At 31.1% G+C, this 23,805-nt stretch overlaps 1 protein-coding gene across 2 annotated transcripts; it reads right to left on the bottom strand.

Moving 5' to 3' along the window:
- Nucleotides 1-440: 440 nt before the first annotated feature.
- On the bottom strand, nucleotides 441-22,719 carry LOC105837708 (EF-hand domain-containing protein D2 homolog). 2 transcript variants are annotated; one of them, XM_012682719.2, is made up of 4 exons: nucleotides 22,336-22,505; nucleotides 7,106-7,253; nucleotides 2,685-2,819; nucleotides 441-1,897 (listed from the first exon to the last, which is right to left on the bottom strand). In XM_012682719.2, exons 1-4 carry the CDS (start codon nucleotides 22,503-22,505, stop codon nucleotides 1,763-1,765), a joined length of 588 nt encoding a protein of 195 aa, XP_012538173.1. In that variant the 3' UTR covers nucleotides 441-1,762. The 2 variants fall into 2 exon arrangements, with proteins under 2 accessions (XP_012538173.1, XP_036138667.1); XM_036282774.1 differs by lacking the exon at nucleotides 441-1,897 and adding an exon at nucleotides 1,958-2,128 and having other exon boundaries at nucleotides 22,336-22,719.
- Nucleotides 22,720-23,805: the final 1,086 nt, after the last annotated feature.

Here is a 23,805-nt window from a genome sequence, read left to right as displayed (position 1 = left end):
TTCTGATAAATAATAATTATTAAAATAAAGAAATGTGGAAATTTTGTCATTTTTGGTAAACGATTATATATAGTTAAGAATTATTTATGCAATCGTTAAAATTTTAAATAATTTTTTTATATTTTAACCGATTACTCATTTCAAATATTTATAAAAATTGGAAGATTATAAAATAACACTCTACAGTTAAAAATATTATAAATAATATAAAATATTCTGGACACATATTCCTAATTATTTAGATTTTTCTATAATTAAAATCCAAAAATTTAAATTTTTCTCTTAGCTCTTTAGTAGTTTTACATTTATTTATCGTGAAATGATGAGACGGACAAGAATTTTTTTTTATCAATTCAAATCATCTGTCAAAATTATTAAGCAAAAAAGGAGATAATAAAATATTAGTGAGAGTAATAGTAACAATAATAATAAATTCGTCATTTATCAAATTCTCGTATGATTTAATTATTTAATGTCCCAATTTTGAAGTTAAATGAAGCAGGACGCATATTTGTAGCTTAACATACATTCACACGCATTTGAACGAATATACAACATATCTACATGCATATTTCTCTTATATTATACATACACAGTACTATATATGCGTGTCGTTTAACAAGAAATTCTTATTTAATTAAAAAGAAAGTAATATCCTATAAAATAATCATCATTATTAGTAAAAATTAAGATACGTTTGCCGACAAACTTTACACTATCAAAAGCCTCTAGCATTTAGAGGGGGCACAATTAGGATCATTTTCTATTGAATAATGCAAAATCGCGCGATTTTCATATCAATTCCCTCTTCAGTCTCTTCATTATATATTAAAAAACAAAAGTGAAAATTTTATACGATAATCATGTGATATCTGTGATAAACAGGCCACTTATTCAATATTGACTCTTCTAAACTTCACGCAGATTCGCATTCATTAAGTGTCAATATTTGTATATTAAATATTTTATGCAATTATTAATTAATTGTACACTTTTCAACTTTTAACTTTAAACATTTTACAACAAGGTATTAAAATTGCTATTAAAACAGCAAGTAAATATTTAATTTGCGCGTTATCCAATTAAAAAATATATATCTGTATAAGATAGATATGTATTAGATATCAACGGTTTTTTAAAACATTTTCTATGTAAAGTTCACGTGGACGTATATAATCATGTGAACATTATTAAAATCTTCGTAGCGTTCCATAACAGTACATTCCGAGTTTCATAGTAAATGCATTTGCAACGTTGTGTCAAATCGCGATACATACATATATATGCAAGTTTAATAAATATAAAATAAAAATTGCAACAGTTTAAGAAAAAATGCATTGCTTTTTGTCACTTATTTTTAAATCCAGCTTATTGCATATATTCGACAACAAAACTGTAATAATTCCAATAATAGCTTTCAAATTAAAAATTGATGATGATCGCTTCACTGAGCTCGAATTCTAATATTGACAAGTGTAAAATGATTTGTTCGTAAAGATAGAGACGACTGGTGTGTAAAATTCATTTGCGTAATAGCATAGGAAATTATATCGCGATTTCAGTCGCTTCGAATTCTGACAATCGCTGCTGTAATTGAATCACGATTTCACGTCGCTTAAATAGTTTACAGAGTTGGTTGCTCGTTGGCGTCGGATATCGCTTCGGCGGTTTCAAGCATTAGAAATAAACTCAAGATATTCCATCTTCGCATACTAATGAGCACGTAGTCGATTTTTGCTCTCCCGTGATTTTCGCTCCGCAATTATTTGCCAAAGATCGCGGCTTTCTGCCGAAATTGCTCTCGCCTCGCTGCCTTTTCTTCCTCCTCTCGTTTCCGCTCCTCTTGCTCCATGCGAATCTCGTCTTCGAACTTTGAGGCCTTTCGCAGCTGCTCAATCTGCGAAAAAAAAGACAAGAAAAAAACTTTAATCGAAATGTGACTCGTTTCAGGTTACACTTTTGTGCATGTATATTTTTTTCAGTGTGCACGATACGCTGAGGTAGCTTTCTGGGCCCGGTCGACGTGTCATTCATGACTGCTTGTAAATGGGAAACGCGTGTTGCGTCCGTGATTATGCGATGACAGACTGCCCAAGATTTGATAAGAAATTACTTTCCCCAATATTTCCTAAAGAGAAAATTTTTTTCAAAATCTTTTGTATACTTTTTCAGAATTTTTAAGAATTTCTTAAACTAATTTTATAATTTTTGAGAAAACTTCTCAATTTTTTTTTTATAAATTAGAACACTTTAAAAAAATGTTGATAGGCTAAATTTTTTTCTAAAATTTATATACAGTAATCAAATCAGTAATAAATTAATAGTTTTTTATAATTAATGAAGAATATATGTATAACAGTTTTTATTTGTAATTTATATTCTTAATTTATATTTTCAATTTTTTTTATATTCTAAATATACACATAAACAATACATATTGTAATTATATATATTTTCTATATGAATACTACGAGTAGTTATATAAAAACATAATAGATAGTTTCTTAAAAATCAATAAAAGTAGTAATTAATATGTAATTAATATTAAAAAAAAATTATCTTACAGTTCAAAGTCTATTAAAACGAAAAACAAATTTACTAAAACGTTAAAAAATTTATTCAAGCGTTAAAAAAGCCAAATATTTATTTTTTTGCAATAAGTGAGATTGAATGTGAAAATATACTTTGGCCTCAAAGAAGTTCTTAGCGCCTGTAACGCCGACTTCGTCGACATCAACCTCGGTGAGTCTGGCCAGCTGGCTCAATCCAGAATCTTGTTCTAATTCACCAGCTCGTGCTTTACGATAGATCAGCAGAAACTGTAAAAAGATGTAATATTTTTAATTACATTGAACAAGTCAAAGTTACAATTTATATTGTAAGTTTTGAAAAACTTCAACTTTTGATTAATTTTCGAGCTGTCTCCTTAAATAAAATTAAGAATCAATAAAGAATTAATAAAGAATCATGACCTGATTTTATTACTATTCTTAAGATAACATACAAAAATACGCCATATTTAAATAGAATATTTTATACAAAATATATAAATATTTTATTTTAATAATTATATGTAGAATAATTGAAAAATTTGGTACAATAATAACTAAACAAATTTGTTTAAAAAATTTTGGTTTGTGGTGTTAAATTATTTTCTATCAGTAGCGTTATATTTTACAAACAATTTTATTCAAAATCAAACAAAAACCGAGCAACATAAATAATAAAATTAGAATTTTTGCACAAATCAAACAAGTCCTCAAAAATCTTTTTAAAATAAAATCTCAAATATTAATCAAAGTTTAAAGATTTACTCTTATACACACATATAATATGTTCGTAGAAAAATTATTATTACAAAAGCTTGTATAAAAAGAAATGTAAAAGGATATTTTTGTTCAAGAGTGATTTGTAAAATTTTGTAAAATAAAAAAATATTTTAAATTTCCTCCTTCGTTTACTTTCATTATTAATATGTGTATTATATAGAAAGATATATAATAAAATGTTATGGAATAAACAGTAAAATTCCCACAAGAATTAAACATGTCCAAAATGTTTTTTATTATCTTTTTTTAAATAATCTTTTCAATGTAACTTTTTGGATTTGTTTGGTTTTTGTAGAAAACCCTTCATTTACATAATAGAAAATATTTTTCTTTGCTAGGTTTCTTTATATTTATAACAGAATCGAAAAATTAAAACCAGTTTAATAAAGAAAATTATCTGGTATATATGGTATATATGGTAATTCTCATGCAAGAAATAAAAATTCGAAAATAAAAAACTAAAGGATGATCAAACGTAAAGTCATACGATAAATGGAAATTTGACAACTGCGACGGTTTATGAATGTAATTGAAGGGAGGGGATAAATACGTGTCGCGAGCGTTTTACGGTAATTCATATCGTGATGAGTAAGAGGAAGGTGAGTAAGTCGGGCAATAAACTACTCGGGTATCACGCAATGAATCACGGCGGTGGATCGGCGAGCGGGACGAATCGTGCGTGCATGCACGCATAATTGCGTATGCAGGATCGATTCGCGCGACGGTCGCTTTGTTTTGCGAAATGGAAAACGGAATGTCACGTCCGCTTGTTCGCACGTGCAACACGTGCTAATTGTAAGTTCAAATTTTCGCTCGAACGGTACGTGATGCCCGCGTACATACACCGCGAATCTTACTCGTGGTTGCGTTAACAGCGAAAGTTTCTGCTGGCGTTTCGCACGCCCCGGTATTCTACGGCGCGGGCGTGTTGCGAAACCACAGTCGGTTCTACACGATTGATTCCATTGCCAGGGCGACGATTGTAGGATAAAGTCTCGTGATAATTTCGTATCTTCGTTATACTTTAATATCTTTTATAAAAGATTGAAACTGAGAGTTCAGCATTTGATAGACAGTACATGGAAAAAGCAACTATAGTTGAATTAATAAGATGTTTGGTTCAACAAAATTTGATTGGATTAAATAGAAGTTTTAATTATAATGAAATATCTTTGTAATCAACCAATACATTTAGATCTAATAATGTTTAAAGTTTGATATTGCTGATCTAAGCAATTATTAATATCTGCAGTTATAATATCTATATTTATTTTAACTACATGACATGGTTGAAAGAACGTAAAATGTATTATACAATTGGAAACAATTAATGAAATTTCTGGTTATTAAGATTAATAAAGATTACTGTTAGATTATACAAAGTTGTTTTTACCAGAATGCAATTAGATTTAGTTGATTACCTACATCAGAATACGTGAAACCAAACTTGGCTGCTTGTTTTTATTAGAAACGCATTATTAAATTTGTTTAGTTGATTTAATTAAAAGTTTGGATCGTTTATTTTTCATCAGACGGTCTGGTTTCTGTACGTTCAGATTTCCGATTGATTCACATGGAGAAAAAGGGTTTGCTAAAATCGATGTGTGATAGCTAAATTTTAACTATCACCACTGAAATTTAGCTACTATATATAGAATTTTACTGGTGCAATTAACTGCAATTATGTTTTTTCTCCGTGCAATCAAATTTTTTTCCGTTGTACGTGTCGTTCCGATAACTTTTTTGTGACTATATGCGTTTTTTACAAGATATCGTGTTTCCACAACTATCAATAACAATCGAAGCTATGTCTTAGTAATAATATTTATATGTATAAATTTTAAGTATATTTTTATGAACTGCGTTTTATGAGCCCAAGTCCTGTGGGTTTAAAAATTCAATTATAATCTAAGAGTAGTTGGAAGTATAATATCTCAAATTAAATTGATCATTAATTTAATCATGACGCTATACGTATTTTGAAACACTGTAAAGAATTTATTGTAAAAAATTATTGTTTCTCTATATTTGTATGATTTATTTCAGCCGTCTGGTTTAAATTGGTTTTTCTTTTTTAATTATAAATTTTATAAATCTTTCAATTATAAATCTTTTTCAATTATAAAATTAGAAATTAATTTACGAAGAATTACTAAATTAAAAAATATTTAAAATAAAAAATGTTGACTGCAGTTAATTAATTTTTTCTTGTACAAGCATTCTTCATTTATTGATATTGCTTAACAATAAAGACTATTAATTTAGAATTAAGATTCTACTGGAATGAAATATGTAGTAAAATTGTTTTTAATTTTGCACATTTTTTTAAACAAGCAGTCTTTCGATGGTTTTTAAAATACGCATGCTTCACCGTGTAGATCGAAATAAAATACTTCAACGTATCCTTTCTAACGCACAGCTATGCTTGGAAAGTAAACACGATCATCGAATACCCAGCGAGTGAGACGTTCGTTAAACATTGCATGGGGTCTACTATTTTTACGAGCAACATATCGCCACAAATACAGTCTGCGAGTCTGATCGAAAATTATATTTACATTTTAGAGTACAAAAAAAGGATAATTTGATGAAGATTTAATATTCTCTCTCTTTACGAGAATATTAAAATTTAAAATCTTATATGATAGCTAAAATATATGTTTTATATTTAGATATTTAATTACGTTTATATCTTTATATGTTTGAAATAAAATAAATATTTTTGCAAATATAAAAATTGGCAAATATAAACATTAAAATGTTAAAATTAAAGCGTATGTTTTGTTTTAATTGTGCTTAAAATTGCAAGATGCACGTGTTTCTCGACGAGTGTTCTCTCGCTTACAAGAGCAAAGCTGCACGCAGTGAAATCTATTTCGGTTCAATATTTTTAACGACCGCAAACAGAGTTGCGAGAAACACTAATGCTGGTTGGAGTGGTACAAACCTTACGTTTACGTCGACCACATATTCGATGGCAGAAGTGTACTAAGCAACGTTTCTAAATCATTTATCTGTTGTCAAATCTATCTCTCCAATCCCTAATTTGGTATCAACAAAAATAAATTTAAAGACATCTGCATTTCTTTTCTTGCAAAGAATTTATTTCTGACTATTAATATTAATAAACACTCGCAAACATCGTTATTATTATTTTTATTTTTATTATTTATTAATAGAGCTTTCGCTTTTGGTATTTCCTATTTTTAGAACCTTTTTTGAAAAGTAAAAAGCTATGAACTTATAACTTAATATGTACATTTATTTTTTGATATTAGAATATTTTTTACAATTTTTTTAACATTAGGTAGAGACATTTTGACAAGTATTTGCGAATCTATGGATGTTAAAAAATTAGCTGTTTGCAACATTTTGTAAAATGTTTCAAAAAAATGCATCAAAATGTTATGACTTATACATTAATAAAAACTTTTGAAAGTTTCTCATTTTTAATTTACTGTTTTTTTCTAAAGTTTAAAAAATGTCTAAAAAAATTAATTTTTTTAGAAGCTTTAAAACGAGAATATTTTTTTAATTGATTAAAACGTTATTGTGAATTTGTTCAAAATTTTAAATTTACATTCTTCCCACTAAATAGTATAACATCGTAATCTGATTATGATAAAGCAATTGGGCTTTGTTAGCACAATATTTCTTTTGTTTCACTTAAAATAAAAACGTTTTATATATTTGTCATGTTCTCATGTTTAGCATATTGTTTATACACTCAGTCTGACATATTAAAGTTCATTCGAAGTCGGTAAAAATAAACCAACCTCACGGAAAGATATGCGGCCATCTCCATCCTCGTCGACCTCCTGGATCATCGCCTTGAGTCCGAGATGTGTTTGTGGTGCACCCAAAACCTCCATCATTCGCTTCAGTTCGGAGAGATCGAGGTAGCCATCGTGACCATCATCGAATCTGTAATAAGCATTGATGATTAATTATAATATGGCAATTAAAATATTTCATCGTACTACTTTTTATCTCGAATCTTCTAAGATAATTTGTTTTGACTGAATCTAGAGATAAATTTAAAATTTTTATAATATATGTTGATACACGAGAAATAGTAATCCAAAGTATAATAAAATTAATTTTTATTTTGTTCATTATTTTTGCTTAACAAACTATACATGGGTAAACCGTAATTTAATATTAAAAATGCATTTGCCATTCTTTAAATTATTATCAATATAAAAATTACAATACTTATTTTACTTAGAGATTTACTTATATTTTTTTGAGAATGTAAACTTTTCCGGTTCCGGATGGGTTTTGATTTTGGTTCTTGGAATGTATGTTCTGTATGAAATAATGTATGAAACAATGTATGAAATAAAAATAGTATGTTCTTTGGTAATTTTTGAACTGTTGAATCTGATTTCAATCTTCAAAAAATTTTATTTTGTCGGGAAAATATTAAAATTGAGGATTGTCCTTGAAAGACGGAGACATAATTCTATCCAGTAATATCACTTTCCTCATTTCTTAAACTTTCCGCTAATAAAATTATTGAGCTGACAGGGGACAGGCGACAAGAGCATTATGAAACTAAAGTACGAAGTTTTATCTTGTTTCTCGTTCGAGTATTTTAAAATGATTTTAAATTGTATTAAATTATATTAAAGTATACATATTTTTGACTACACAATCGTTAAACGTAATTAACAAGATATGTATTAAGCATTAAAAATTATTTGACAATAAAATTATTACTCCAAGATATGCAATAAGATATTTGCATTTAATAGGATAAAATGTAAGCTCTTTTGCTGACTGGTGAATATTTTACCACGTCCTCCTTTCGCTGCGTGAGGTAGCATTTTTCAATGATTGACCCGCTAATAAATCATCGTGATGACGCTAGTCAATGAGACGCCGAGTTAAACGTGTCGTACGTGTACAGTCTGTCGCCTCTTAATCAGTTAATCATGATACCGCGTGCAATTTAATCACCGGTCATGAATGCGGTTGCACGAAGGAAGAAAAATTTGGGACGATGTCATTACTGGCGAACGAGGCTCGATTATTAAACGAATCCGTCGGAAAAGTCGATGAAGATTGCTTCAATCTTGTCGTTGCCGTAAGAGTCTTTTTATTTCATAGAACTTGAGAAACCGTTACGATGAAACAGAAAATAGCACAAGTTTTAACAAAGTTTATTGTGACTCATTGATTCTGCGAAGTAAATAATGGAGGTATGAATACACGTGAATTGAAGTTGATATAGTGCGGTGAATAAACAGCGTAGTGCTAAATAAAATATAAAAATTTATTTAACGTAAAACATAATGAATCTAATTTTATCTATTATATACTCTCTAAATTATAATAAGTGAAAAATCACTGAAATTAGTAAAAAAACACTGATTTCAATGATATATTAAAAACTTGTTAATCAGTGAAACAAATACCCCGATCTTTCAATGAGTATACACTAATTCTGAAGTAAAAATCACTAAAAGCCAGTGGATAATCACTAATTATCACAATTATAAATATACCATTGCAAAGTGAAATATAATGATTGCAATTTAGAGAGTAGAGATAAAAAATTAAAGATATGTTCAAAAAAACCGGAGAAAAATTTAGCGGAACAATATTAATTAATGCTGTATTTTATATTCGACAAGATTTTAAAATTATGTTTATTCGTTATTATTCGATATTTGCGGTATTATTTTTCCACTATTATTATTTTATGCATAGTTTAAAATTGATGTCTTTCTCCTGTTAGTATAAAGAGTATGATACAGAGAAAGAAATTGATTTAATTAAAACAATGATTTTAATTGGGGAAATCGGCTCGGTTTTCTTCAACAGTCAAACAACAGTTATATATATTTTCCGTAACTGAAGTCGTAACATAGAGATTGTCTTAAACTCGGTCGTCATTAACATTCGTGACTTTCGTCGTATTTATTATGAGGCCGATGTCTGGTTGGCCGCAATGTAGAAGGCAGTACATTTAATAACTAGAACGTCTCTTGTAGAAAGCGGACAAAACAGGTTGACCAAGATTTTTATCTGTAGAAAAATTTGCATTTTTTTTTCGTAACGTTGGCGTAATCTTAGCCATTGCAGATTTAACCGACGATTCAATGCGCTATTTCTTCCTCCTCCAGACTTTTCGCACAGCCATAAATGTCGCGCCGCAAAAGAATTTTGTTCCAAAATAACTGCGTGTCATTGAGATTTTATTACGCGTTGTTCCATTACGCGCATCTTCATAAGTACAAAATGCAAAAAATGATTTACCCCGATGACGCTTTCCTCCGTGCAATTGTTGGTGTAACTATTTGACATTATTAGCTTCGCTCTTTAGCTGCAGGAAATGTTGAAAAAAATGTAGGCGTGTATACAAGTTAAAGGTTAAATGGATTACGTCCACGGTTGTTGTTAGAAACACCGAGTTGCAATTTTATGTGCGGAAAATAACCTGTAATGGAGCTCTCGACCGAGTGTATCGTGAGACAAAATCAATATGTATCTGGCCAGAATTATCAAATTACTAAACGATATGCGCTTACGTCATTAATATTAATTAAATCCTGAATAAGTTTTGGCCGCAAGCACGGAATTAAATTATACAAAAATATACATTTTATTCATTCGTTATTCATGTAGTTCCATTGATGTAATAAAAGTAGAATTAAAATGTATATTAAGGAAAGTAAAATTAATATATAGAAAATTAATTTTTTCTTGATAAATGCAAAATAAGTAAAATGTATATTAAGATAAATAAAATTATATAAAATATCAATCTTTTTATTGATGATTTTTGGAATGTTTAAAAAACATAACTGTTTCATGAAATATTCGTGGAAAGCAACAAGACTGAACGCAGACGAAAGTAAGTGTGAGAATTCTCTCTAGAAGCCTATATCTTTGTATCTATCAGTCTGTATGTTTTAATTATCGGGGAGCGTTTAAATGCGACGAGAGTGAAAAGAATCGGGGGAAAACGTGGGAACGATTGTCGATATTCAAATTTGTAAGTCTCTCGGCAGGATGTCAATCTTGTTTGCCGATTATTCCGCGACCGGAAATTTGTGAAATCGCGACTTTCTGCGAAAGGGATGAAAAACACCTTTATAGTATACGAGATTGTTTTAGAGTATGTGTTTATTTTATTGAAGCATATAGGATCGAATTGTTTATTAGTAGCGTACGATCAAAGCTATTGTTTGTTCAAAGGTTTTTGCTAATTATAAGTAAGAAATAAAAAGTATGAGAAAATAAAATGTTAATACTAGAATGTGGATAAATTTTCACCTACGTGCTAATTCAAATTTAATACAATTTTTTAAATTAAAATTATGACAGCTTAAAATAACATTTAATAAAAAAATGATAGGTAAATATGGCGAATACATTGACAATATAAATTAAAAAGATAAAGGATTGACAACACAAGTGAAAAAGATCTTATTCGATCAGACCAAATTTAAGTGCTAAACAATCTTCTGTATGAATTTTATCATTTTCAATGGTAAAATACTACAATAGAATATAAAATATTTTGGAAGATCTTTGGAAAGATGTGAATATTTATTTGCTCTTGACCGAAAATGATAACAAACTTCTTTTTTTTAACTTAAAATTATATATGGGCAAAAACAGTGTAAAGCACTGAACTGTTATTAACGTTATCGCGCGAGGCCATAAATCGATAGAGAGCAATCATGTTATATTATATAACCGGTCTATATGTATGACAAGACGTAACTATCGCGGGTTAAAGACCACTTGCACAGCAAACTGATCCTTTCAATTACCGTGATTAGTGAGTTCTCACAAAAATCGACGTGGCTTTTATATAGAAAGAAGGTATCGTTTAAGCTGGTTTAGCAAAAGTGGAGTGTAATTTGCAAAAATTTAATTTTATTCTTTCAGCTTGGATCGGCGATTGCGAAATTTATCATGTCGCTGTAACACTTTATTTTATCTATCAGAATATCTTACTACTATCATAATCTTAATTAAGCAGGACATTGAAAAATCGTTCCGTCATTACTGCCGGTGTTTTCGAAGTTCGTTAAAGTGCAGAAGAGCCGGGACGTTAAAGGAAATTGCTTCCGCATTAGTTAACGACGTTACTGCGAGAGACGCCGGAAATTGAAGTGATGTAGGCGGGAAGGTACCTAAACGGTAAATCCTTTCAATCAGGAGAAATTGTAATTGTTCTGCTGGAAAAGTCAGTATTTGCCAGAACCTCACTTCTTCGGACAGTTAAACATTCAAACAGAAATCTAGGATCATGTTCATTATCCTTATAAATATATACGTATACTTCATGCTATGAAGCATAATGTAACTATTGTTGCAAACCTTATAGCCATTTATAACACGTAACATTATTTTCAAAGTTATTGCATAATTTGGCGTTAATCATTGTTAATATTAGATAGAAATTTTAAGTTTGTTCTGGCGTTTTTTGGTTTTCTTTTTGAATTTATAAGAAAGAATTATGTATTAACATTTATTTAACGAAAAAGCAGATAAGAAATGTGTACATTAATAATTTTATTGAAGTTGCTTTTTTTATCTCTCCGCAAGCATAAGGTATATCAATACCTAACAAGTAATACAATTGCCTTTTTTGTTATCCCTTTTTTTTCTTTCTCTAGAAGTTTAAAAAGATATCACGGAGCGAGAGAATGGTCGAGAGGAAGGTCGAGGTCGCATTTTTATAAGCATGACTAGGCAAAGTGATCAATAAGGTGCAGACGCGAAGAAAGCGACAAATGTGTTATATGGTATGTACTATTAAAGTCAACGCTTCATTCATAATGTCCTCTCCCTTTTTAATTGATATACGCTTCTCTCTTTCCTTCTCGACAATCTAAACATATTAATATCTATTGTATAATGTTATCGAGTAAAATCAATACAAAGTACTGAATATAATAACAGATTTCTTAAAACATTTATAAAAAGAAAGAGATTTATAAATGGTTTTCTTCACGATTACGTTTTCGAACAAGAATTGAGAATATTATGTTTTTTCTGATGTGAAACTGCAAATATCGTTGTTACATCATTTATATATGTATGATTCGATGGCCAATTGCTGCCGCGCGATAGATTGTCATTCTCTGTTTTAACGAGATCGTTTGTCGGACAGTTTTAATCGGCCAAGTGAAACGCGCTCCAATCAACGTAGATTGTGCCGAGGCACCTATATAAATCGTTACCACGTTAAATGTGTCACTGATTTGGATTGACTTTGCGAAAGCTTAATTAAGAGTTACATTGCGAGATAAATACATAGTTAAAAATGCAAAAATTTTCTCATTATTTTTTTTAGGTTTTACAAATATCAAACATAGTTTAACAGCCATGTAGTCTACTTTAACATAACTTATATAATAATATATAGTTTTACTCCGTTTGCATTATCAGCATTTAAGACGGCATTAATTAAATGCCGTTCTAAAAAGGAAAAATTATTTTCTTAATATTCATGATTATTTTGTGAAGGAAATGAAATGGTTTATTCCGAATAAATTTTCATGAAAGCATTATTCACAATTCAAAAAATTTATCTATTTACAGTGTTTGCATAGAAAGAACTTGTTATGATAATATTTTTATTTTTAAAATGTTAAATATTGAAATAAGATTACATACAGCACGTTAAACAGACATAATTTGCTTACATAAAATTTTAGTTAGTTTTTCATGAAGAAAAAGATATTCTCATTACTTAATAATAGTTTTTATTAAGAGGAAAAAATATTAGATAGAAAATAACAATATTTTCAAACCAAAAATTATAATTTTTTAATATTATTATCATCAAAACAATTAAAACAATTATATATATATATATATATAGTTTTTTAGATTATTATTATAATATTAAAAAATATATAAAACTTTGTTGAAATTTAAGATTATCAAATTCTTAAAAAAATATTTAAAAAAATATAAGTAAGATTTCTATTCATTTCATCCACAAGATAAATCAGAACAATCTTTTGTTCTAAAGGTCATATTCTTGCATTTTAAACTAAATCTATTTCTAGATCTATTATCCCTTAAATCTAAAATAATTTTTCCTCTATTAAAATTTTATTTGCAATAATATGAGCAAATTTTCTCCCCCCCCCCTCTCTCTCTCTCTATCTTTTTCTCTCTCTATCTATCTATTTATCTATCTATTTTTCACATTTATTACTATAATAACTTGTAAAGATTCTTTATCCTGTTGCAGTTTGATGAGTAATTTTACGTTCGTGAATAAGCAATAGGATCACATGTCATGTTCTCATATGATCCTCTCATGTGGGAACATTCTCTCACCGCAGTAATAATAATAATAATAATAAGTCAGTAATAAGAGTAATAAGCTAGAATTTTATTTCTTTTACAAATTGTATCATATAACGCTTTCATGAATTTGTTGTGAGATGTTAAATACATTATTGAGTATGAAAGAATCCGCTACACAAAGTACTGAACTTGAACTTAATTTGAAAATCTGCTTTGTTTATCGTTCAACTGACGAGCGACTAATGTCGATCATTTAGCAGGTCATACAAATAAATACACGCATATACAAACTTCAAGATCATATACATATACAATGTAATAAATGCTAGGTTTCAAAATTTAAAATCACACACTTAATTAATAAAACGAACGACTTTTATGAACTGCTTATATCATAAATGTATCTTTTATTTATAAATTATTTAATTATTCGGCGACTTGAAATTACTTGCAGAAAGAAAATGCGTTACATATACAATCCATATATATATATATATATATATATATATATATATATATATATATAACGTTACTTGACACGGAAACTGCTCGACAATTAAGCAGATTATTGCAACTAACTAACTTTTGTCATAATTTAAAAACTGTACTTCAGACAAAATTTTATAGAGAAAATTGTCCCAGAATTGAGTTAGAAAATACGATATTTTAAAGACAAAAGATTGTTTTGAATTTTGAAACCATATGCAATTTTTGTGTGATCTTTTTTTATTTCATAGTTTTATTTTAAATAAATTGTCCATTTCTTAAATAAATTTTATTATTTATTTAAAAAATGGATAAAGATAATAAATAAGGTTTATTGTAATAAATTGTTAATTGTAGTCTTTAAATTGTTTTATTTCTTAATTTTTAAATTCTGTAATATTATTTTCACTTTATAAACTTTGTTGTTTAATAAATGGAATTATATTTTGTTACTTGCAGAGAAATTCATCAATTTATTTTATAGTTAATTTCTTTACTATAGAGTCGTGTCTGAATACTTCTATCATTGCTGCCTATTATATCAGTTTTGAGGCCAATTTCTCAAACGTTCATTTTTTATTACGTTGCAGAAACATTAATTATTACGAAACATAAAATACAGTATTATAAAAACTGCTTTACTATAATCTAATAGAAGACACGTTCTAATTTATATTTATGTGTTCAAAGTATTATTTTCAGCTTTTATTTAAGAAATATTATTCAAAAACAGAATAGCATGCCAACATTGGAGATCTTTTTCCTCTAATATTCGATACCGGTTTTTTTTTCAGTGTGGAAAGTGGTTGGTGCTCCAAAGCGCCTTTCCGCCTTGCCTTACTTTTTATTAACCGCTATAATACAGTAGTGTAGGTGTTGCACAGGATACGCAATTATCGCAACGCAACGACACCGTTGCGCTTCTGATCTCGTTATCGCGGCACCAAGATATCGCGATCGTTCCGCAGCCTCGAACCGACTCGGTGGTGAGCGTTTCGTTCTCCGCGTTTCGTTTTCCAGGAGTATCTCGGATGGAAATCGGGTCAAGGTAGCACGCGACGTGTTCGTCTGGTCCCGTTTATCCTTGCTTTCCAAGATCGATACGGCGCAGCGGTGGATGGTAGTCCTTCGGCGAGAGAGACGAGGAACGTGACTGCGACGAATTTGGCGACGTGCCCGGGACGAGAACGAGGATGGCGTGAACTTTTTCGTCCACATTATCAAGATATAAGATAATCATAATGTATAGCTGATCTTCTAAGAAATTTTTAAGGAAAAGCGGAGATCTCGAGGCACGAGCGACAATACCGAAAGTGGTGAAAAATGAAGTTTTAGTGTAAAAAGCTCTACTATTTTCGTTTCTAAATAATAAATATATTTTCCTGATTGATATAAAGTTTAATAGTTTAAAAAATATGCAATGTATTTTTTTATTAGTTATTATTATTGTGTGAATGTTGCAAACGGTAACGCTAATCTGACGTGTGAAGTGAAAGTTGTCCCGCTTAATAAAATATCTAGAGATTAAATTCATATTTCGCACTTATTCCGAAAGGCTGAGAATTTCAATAGTTGATTAACATCTTTTGTTAACCATCGCATTATATTGTAGCTAATAAACACTGTTCCATTTGTGAAAAAAGAAGTAACGGTTCCGTTTAAGTAAAGAAACGTGTCTTTTTTTCCACTCTTGAAGCTCCCGTCTATTCTATAATAACTAATTAGTATCTTTTCTCCGCGAGGAACGCAGCGATTAATTTAGTATGTGAGATTGCGAGTAGAGGAATTTATACGGCGCACAGATTAGAATTCTATGAAGCCAAATGAATCGCGACGCGTATTGTGAATCGTGGAAGCGTTTTATCCTAATCGGGGATAAACGCCGTCTATGAAAAACATCGTGCCTTTTCCCATAAACGCAACATTATTCAAAACATCTACTTAAACATAGTTGTTATAGGAATACCGAGTGCCTTCCATCGTGGCAAACCGAGTCGTAGAATAAATTCTTATGCCGTTTATATATTCGAAACGCGCGATTTCTTCGAACGAGGAAGTAACGGTTTGTCATGCTGATGTAGACATCCAAAGACTATTCTGACCTTTGAAAGAGACAAGAAAAGATTATTTATATTAAAAGTTCCCTACCAAATATATTTATATTTAAGGATTTTTTAATAAACTTGGGAGATCGCGATACATTGAGAGAACAAATAATTGACATTTATGATTATAATTGTATAATAAAATAATTACGATTAGAAGTTTTATTTTTATAGTCATTGCTGTTATGTCATAATATTAATAATAATAACGTTATATTTGTAGTTCTATAACTATAAAAACTATTAAAAAATTGTACTATAAATTATAAGAATTTTAAATATTAAAAAAATATTAAGATACGAATGGCAAAAATAAATCCTTTTATGCAGTAAGTGCAATCACAATTATAATATGAATATTTTTTTAACATTAGCTTACTATCTGTGTAATAATAATAATTATTTGCATAGATAAATCAACTATAAATATGTAGTTATGAAAATGACTATGAATTATTGATAAATTATAGTAACTGCAACCATTTTCTCTCTCAGTGTACGTGAAAATATATTTCTGCACGAATATTTCCCACGAGAACGCTAGAAAAATTGCGAAAGTTTTGAGATGGAAACGAACGTTCGTTTTTTCGTGGCTTTCTACGTCGAGCTATCGATTCCGAGAGTACGTATCTTGAATGCACATATGTGCATTCACCTACTTCGGCGGCGGAAGGGTTAAGGTCATCGTTACTCCGCTTACATGTATAAAAGGCGAATCAATCACACTTCGCTGTATCATTCCGACGGGGAAAGTTATGCGCACGTTCAATCGAGTCGTGGAAACCTCCACTTTCGACCTCGTACGAGTCACGATAATGCAAATCGATAGGAATTTTTCAATAAAGAGTGTGAACGTATCCTTCTGGCGCTATTCCTTCACCTTATCAATATAGAATACTATATTATATTATGAGAAAGACATTTGATATTTGCGACTATAACTGTTATGTTATGAATGTTACAATAATGATAATTAGGTGCTTTATTTCTATAATTATTGTTAAACATAATAAAAAACATTGTGTTAAATTTAATATATTTTCAACGATCCAATCAAATTTTTGTGCTAATTTAACACAAGATAAATATGTAAGAAAGCAACGTAAATATTATGTTATTAAAGGATTAACATAAAAAATATAACATTTTGACAATTTAGAAATGTGAAAGCATATTTCTTAAGTAAAAAATTAAGTATTTACAAAATGCACAGTACTTAAGGATGCACGAGCATAAATATCTAAACAATAGGAAATAGAATTATTTATATCTAAGTGTTGAGTGGCGTATAATACTTTTTAATAGAGGACGAAACCTTTTCAATTAAATGACCGGAACACTGTATTCGGCAGTGGTACAGAATGAAAGGGTCAACCACAGGGCAGCGGATGTCACGCCGACTTCCGAGCTCTTTAAATTAGTTACAGGATTAAAGCGATTAATTGAGACGAGAGTTTTCGGTCCACGACCCCTTGATGGAGGGTCAATCATGAGGTCTGGTTTCGGACTCTTCAACCGACTTCCTGTGAATTTTCGAGGAGGAAATTCATCGAGGATAGTGAGCAACGACGAAAAGGTACTTTTGACTCTGTCAGTTGCCGGTACAGGAAATGTTAGATAGATAATGCAACCGCAGCCTACGTGAACGCATCCGAGTATTATCACGTATCACCTAACTAAAACCACAGTGAAATGTATATTTAGCCTGGTTAATGATAGAACGTCTGGTGATAGAACCGCCAGATAGAATGGACATTATCGGGTTACTGATTAGGAAAGAATTATTTACGTTTCTCTCGAATGAGAAGATCGATAAATCACGACAAGCAAGTTGATATCCGCACTTTCGTTGTGTCCAAAAGAAATGGAGTCGCGGAATTTTTTACATTGTAAAAAAAAAATTACATGTAACTTTAGGATCCATTATTAAAGGTATATCCTTATAAGATATTACACGTAATAATAAACTATTATATCTTATAAAACTGTTTTTGTTTATAGTAATTAAACAATTTACAAAATTAAGTTTATATTAATATTTGCGTAATAATTAGCCGTAATAATTAGACAATAATTTTTATAAAAAACGGATACAATTTTATTTATTTCTACTAGAAATCATGTAATTTTTATGCATATTATAATTTTACAGAATTATTTTCTTTACAGTGTACGTATTGAATCTAATATAAGCTAGTCTGAAAGATTACGTACTTACAAGGAGGTTTTCTATTAGAATTTACTCTCTAAATTATTATTACTATTCACCAAAAAAAATAAGAATAAAATTTAGTCAAATTTTATTATAATACAATATTAATAATAAAATTTTAATAAAAATATTATAAAATTTTGGAAGTCCTACTGTCATGATTTTGAGGATAAGTTCTCAGAGAAAATCTAAGAGTAATCGAGAATATTAATTGAGAGATGCATTTTAATAAAGAGATAATTAAGAAATAATCTACCTATAATATGTTATATACGTTAAAGTTCTAGTTTTATTCTACACTCTTTACGTAATGTTCCACTTTGCAATCAATTTGGCTTCTAGATACCAATGGATGTTTGACTTTTCCTTTCCGTTTAAATAGCCGCGAGGGAAAAGCCTCTCGATAGCGGCACAAGAGTTTCTCTGCTGCCCGCAGCGCGCACGTGCGTATCCTGAGTGCGTGCCACGATTCATCATCCGGAAGGACCGATGATTGTTGCGCGTTCATGTCGTGCGCTCCGAGAACCCGTCCTTGTCTTTTCGCCGCGAAACCGGTTATGTTTGCAACCTCGGGCCTGGATAAATCGTAGGAGTACGGCGACATATTTTCTCCTTTTCTCTCTCTTCTTCTCTCCCGTCACGATATCACATCAATTCAGAATTAATATTAAATGCATCACCGTCGAGCGAAGGGTCAGGGTCACATTTTTAGTCCGAAAAAATAAATTAATCTATTTCCCTTCTAAGTCTTTTATTATATTTTTTAAATTTGAAACTTACATATAATGCGCTTGAAATAACAATTTTGAAATAATAAATGCGAGATAATATCTATTTCTTTGATCCAATTGATTTTACTTTACCTTAATGTATACGTTACATCACAAAATATTACAAAGATTTAAAAATTTCATAAATTATTATATTAATTTTATTAAACGTTTGAATATTTATGTAAGATTTGAACGTGTAATTCTCTTATTTAAAACTTACTTAATTCATTTGCTCTCGATTCTTATGTAAAATAGCGTTTATATATATCTACAAATTTATGAAAATGAAAAAGTAGCATCACGAATAAAACCAACTTTTTAAATGTATTAATAAAAATATCTGTGTAAAAGTTTATTTACATCTATTTACTCGTTTAAAAAATGATTTACTTAAAACTATAGCAAAAGAGAGTGTCATGTTTGCTGTATAAATCATTGTAAGCCAATTTTTTCTTCTTTGCAGCTGTAAGGGCACGTAAAAAAAATGAATTATTCAATTTATTATTTCCTAGATTTCTATTGTGCTTTTTGTATTTTCTAGGAAAAACGGAATAATCGATCGGAATCCATTTCGAACTGTTTCATATAGTTTTTAGAACATTTTGTTCCATGTAGTTTAGAACATTAGTATATGTTCAGATCAAAATTCGGATATTTACAACCATAACGTTTTGTCGTTGAGTAGGAAAAATAATAAATATAAGAAGCCTGTAGTTTTTAAATTTCTATAATTTTTAATTGATATTGTAAATCCAAAACATCCTTAATTTAATTCTTCGTTGTATTTTCTGCTTCTAGATTTCCAATGTGACCTGCTTCTAGATTTCCAATATGAACAAAGAACGCACGACGTTCTTGGAAAATCGACATTCGTTCCAGCGACGTACCTTCCACGTGATCGCCGTTGGTTGCAGCGGCACGTTTTCGAGATTTATTTAACGTAAAACGCAAAAAATGAAAACGTAGTTTTCCGATACGTGGAAGGTGCGCCGAGAAAAAAGAAACTCGTAGGGGGAGAATCGTGGAGAATTGCACGCGCTCGGTCATTACGAAACCGCGAACCGCCGGAGGAGATTCGTGACGTGCATTTGCTTCGGGAGAGGAAACGCAAGCTGCGCCAAGAGGGCAGACGACCTCGGGGTCCGTGCCGGGCCCCATGCCGCGTCCCCCTCTCGTCGCAGGTCCTACGCCCTTTGTGCCTCACTTGTTGAAGTAGGTAGGCTGCAGGAATTTTGAAGTCAACGTGGCAGCAGGTTTGACAACGGCTGGAGTTGTAGGATGGGTGCTGCGGGTACTCAGGTATACATCTATTCGCGAAGGGACAGAAATGAACGACGCGACACGTAGCGAATCAGTTGAATAAATTGTACGTACGTAAATCATATCGTGCACGTCGTTTATTAATGAAGGGACGAAATATTCGGGCTATTGTCCGACTATCTGCGTCTCTTTTGGGCCCAGCTATTTATATAATTTTCCCCGTAACACCGCAAATGACAGACGGTTTCGTGGGATTCCGTTATCGCAGAGGTGTGCGTGAAGCGATGATTAAGCGACGATGATAGCGCGCAGTGGGACGTTGTCCGATTAGCTGGGAAATCTCGAGACACGTCGCGTGTAGCGAAGAAGAGAGTCTTCTTCCCTTCTATTTTAAATCCGAGAACCCGCAAGGAGATTTTAATGAAGATGTATACCGCGTGCGAGAGAAACCCGCGGACAATGACGTTTATTAATGTGACGATATCGCGTGCGGCTTAACGCTCAGCCGCGCAAATCGACGCAGCCGATCATCGAGATCGGCGTAACGTAGCTTCAAGCTTGATCGAGCTGGAATCGAAAAGGAAATTCGTAATAATTAAATACGTAATAATTAAATTTCCTTTCGTCGTTACGCCGAGTGGCGTATCATTAGTAACGCGTGCAGCAATTCTACGTAAGAATGGGAATGTGTAATTATATGAGTAAGGTACGTTAGATAAGAAATATATACGTAGAATAGATACGTTTGGTATATCTTTATATTACAGTGTATTTTAAAGAAGTTAAATTGATCCCCGTAACATACGTGTTTCACTGAATAAATCACGGAAATCTGTAACTGATTCTTCTCGATGATATATCAGCTAGATGGAATAAGAGTTTGTTCGCGATCACGCGAGCGTTTGATTCGAAAGTGCGTGCCGTCAATTATGTTTCGTCTCAATGACGATAAACCTTGTGACACGAAGGAACATTTATCTCCATCTAATTACACGTGCGCGGTGCGTGTTGTATTCCAGGCTGACTCGTAAAAATAAACAGCTAGGCTGAACATGCCTATTAAGTTGATAATACTATATATAGCTCGGACTGTTAACAGTCGCAGGTACGTTTAAGCGAAACGTACCAAATAAAATTGCGACTGGCTTTCGCGCGTTACAAAGAGATATTTAAATTTCTAGAATTTAATTTTTTTTTTTAAAGCAAGAGAACGAGAAAGAAAGAAAAAGAGGGAAAGCCTGACGGTTACATGAATACGTTTTAGAATCATGTAAAAATATAGACACAAATCTGTTTACAATTTAATCAAATAGACATATATTTACTAAAAAATATTTTATTAAGGGACGATTACACCAACTTCTTGGTAAATTTACCTATCAGGTAAGTATATATTTATTTTCATTTTTTTTTCTTAAATAAATAAAGACATATATTTATACTTGATAGGTAAGTTTGTCAAAAAGTTAAAACCACCAGTCGCAAAATAAACGCGCACAACGTACATGTATGTTTTATTGATACTATTGTTGAACTTAATATTTTTCGTATTTTTTTAAATATTGAATCAAACGAGATTATTTTTAATTAGACTGAAGTTAGCAAATGCTATTAATACATCCATTTACATTTTATATTTTATTTTCTATTATTAATACTGCAAAATATAAAACGTAATAATTAGGTTAGTATATAATCTTAATAATTTTATTTCGATAATCCTTTAATTTTTTTAAATTTCACCCTTTGGAATTAAATTACAAAATTGTAATTTCGCAAACTATAAACGCGTCGCCGCGACTTCTGTAATTATTGATATTTTCCGGTCGCGGCGCGTACAAATAAATATAAAAACACAAAGTGAAGAAAAGAGAGATACTCACCTGTTGAAGGTGTGCTCGTACTGCTTGATCTCGCGGCGCGACAACTCGTGGAATTCCGTGTAAACGTTCACGAACTTGTACTGCTTCTTCACCTCCTTGCCTTCCTCGAGTTCGTCGTTGATCCTCTGCCGCCTGCTGAGCAGGCTGCTGAGTTCGGCGTCCGCTGGCATGATCCTCGATCTAAATTCTCGAAAGGCCGGAATAAAGGACGAAGGGAGCCTGGAGAGAAAAAAAAGCGCGAGTTTTGCGCCTGCGAGGATGCGCGGCTGTCGGGAGTTAGCGAGAGCGAACGAGAGCTGTCAGGGGACGACGAGAAATCCTCCTCCGCAAGAAAACAACCCGCACGCCGCGGCGAGACCGCATGTACTGACGCGGGTCGCGGCCGCGCGGCGCCGAGCGCCAAGAAGAGCGTAGGAGCGAAACGATAGCCGGGCGAGCACAGACAGTGCCGTAGCCATCGTTGCGACGCGTGTATTTGTACGATATTTTTTCCCTGATTTTATTTTAAATTTTGAAAGTGTGCGATAACGTGATTGCAATTCTTTCGTGGATGATCATTTTAGAACGCGTTGCGCTCCGAAGATCAATTGTCTCTATCTGTAATTGTAAAAACTATATCCATTATTTGTTTCGCGCAAGAGATTTTGTATTTTTATGTGATCTCTATCTATATAGATATGGTAAACTCCTAATATTGTACTAGCTTCCACTTGAGATAATAATAAAACGAACGATTTGCGTTTTTATTTTATGTATACATGTATGCCTTTTATCTTATCTTTTGCTTTGAAGAGAAGTTCGCGCGAATATTTTATGTAAAGTTTGACTTATAGTTTATATAGTTATTCTTTAGTACTCCAGATTAATGTATAATATATTATTTGATAAAAAGTTACGACGAATATATTAGTGGAAAGTTAAATAAGAGAACGAATAACAAAATAATAAAATAATAACACAATAACATACGAATAAATTGATAAAATATAATTTCTTTGAAAAATTTTGTTAAAGTAAATTTATTCGACGCTCCTTGTTAACGTCATCTGGTTGTTGCGACACCTGACGCCATTGCGAGTTCAAAATCGATATATTCGCGGGTTTATTATTCGTATATTCTCTTGTATACTTGCTTCCCTTTCGTCAAAGATACGCCAACCGTGAAAATGTATCATTTGCAAGCATATTATTATATATGCAGTTATGGGCGGTGAATGCAATGCGGAAAATGACAACGAGGGTAACATAATTTCATGACTGCAGCATTATTTCCTTAATGTCAATTTAAACTATAATGGATAAATTTTATTTAAAATAAAATTTTATAAAATTTCGATAACATATTTTTGTTAAATTTTATGTTTATTTTGAAACATTTTGATGAGTGATTATCAGAAATTTAATAGTTTTAAATGTTATTTGTTACTTGTTATTGCAGAGTATTTGCGATTTTTTTATCGAACATTTACT

This window comes from Monomorium pharaonis, chromosome 2, assembly GCF_013373865.1.
Source record: "Monomorium pharaonis isolate MP-MQ-018 chromosome 2, ASM1337386v2, whole genome shotgun sequence".
NCBI lineage: Eukaryota > Metazoa > Arthropoda > Insecta > Hymenoptera > Formicidae > Monomorium > Monomorium pharaonis.
The sequence above is the reverse complement of the archived record's forward strand: the minus strand, read 5'-3'. Positions and strand labels throughout refer to the sequence as shown.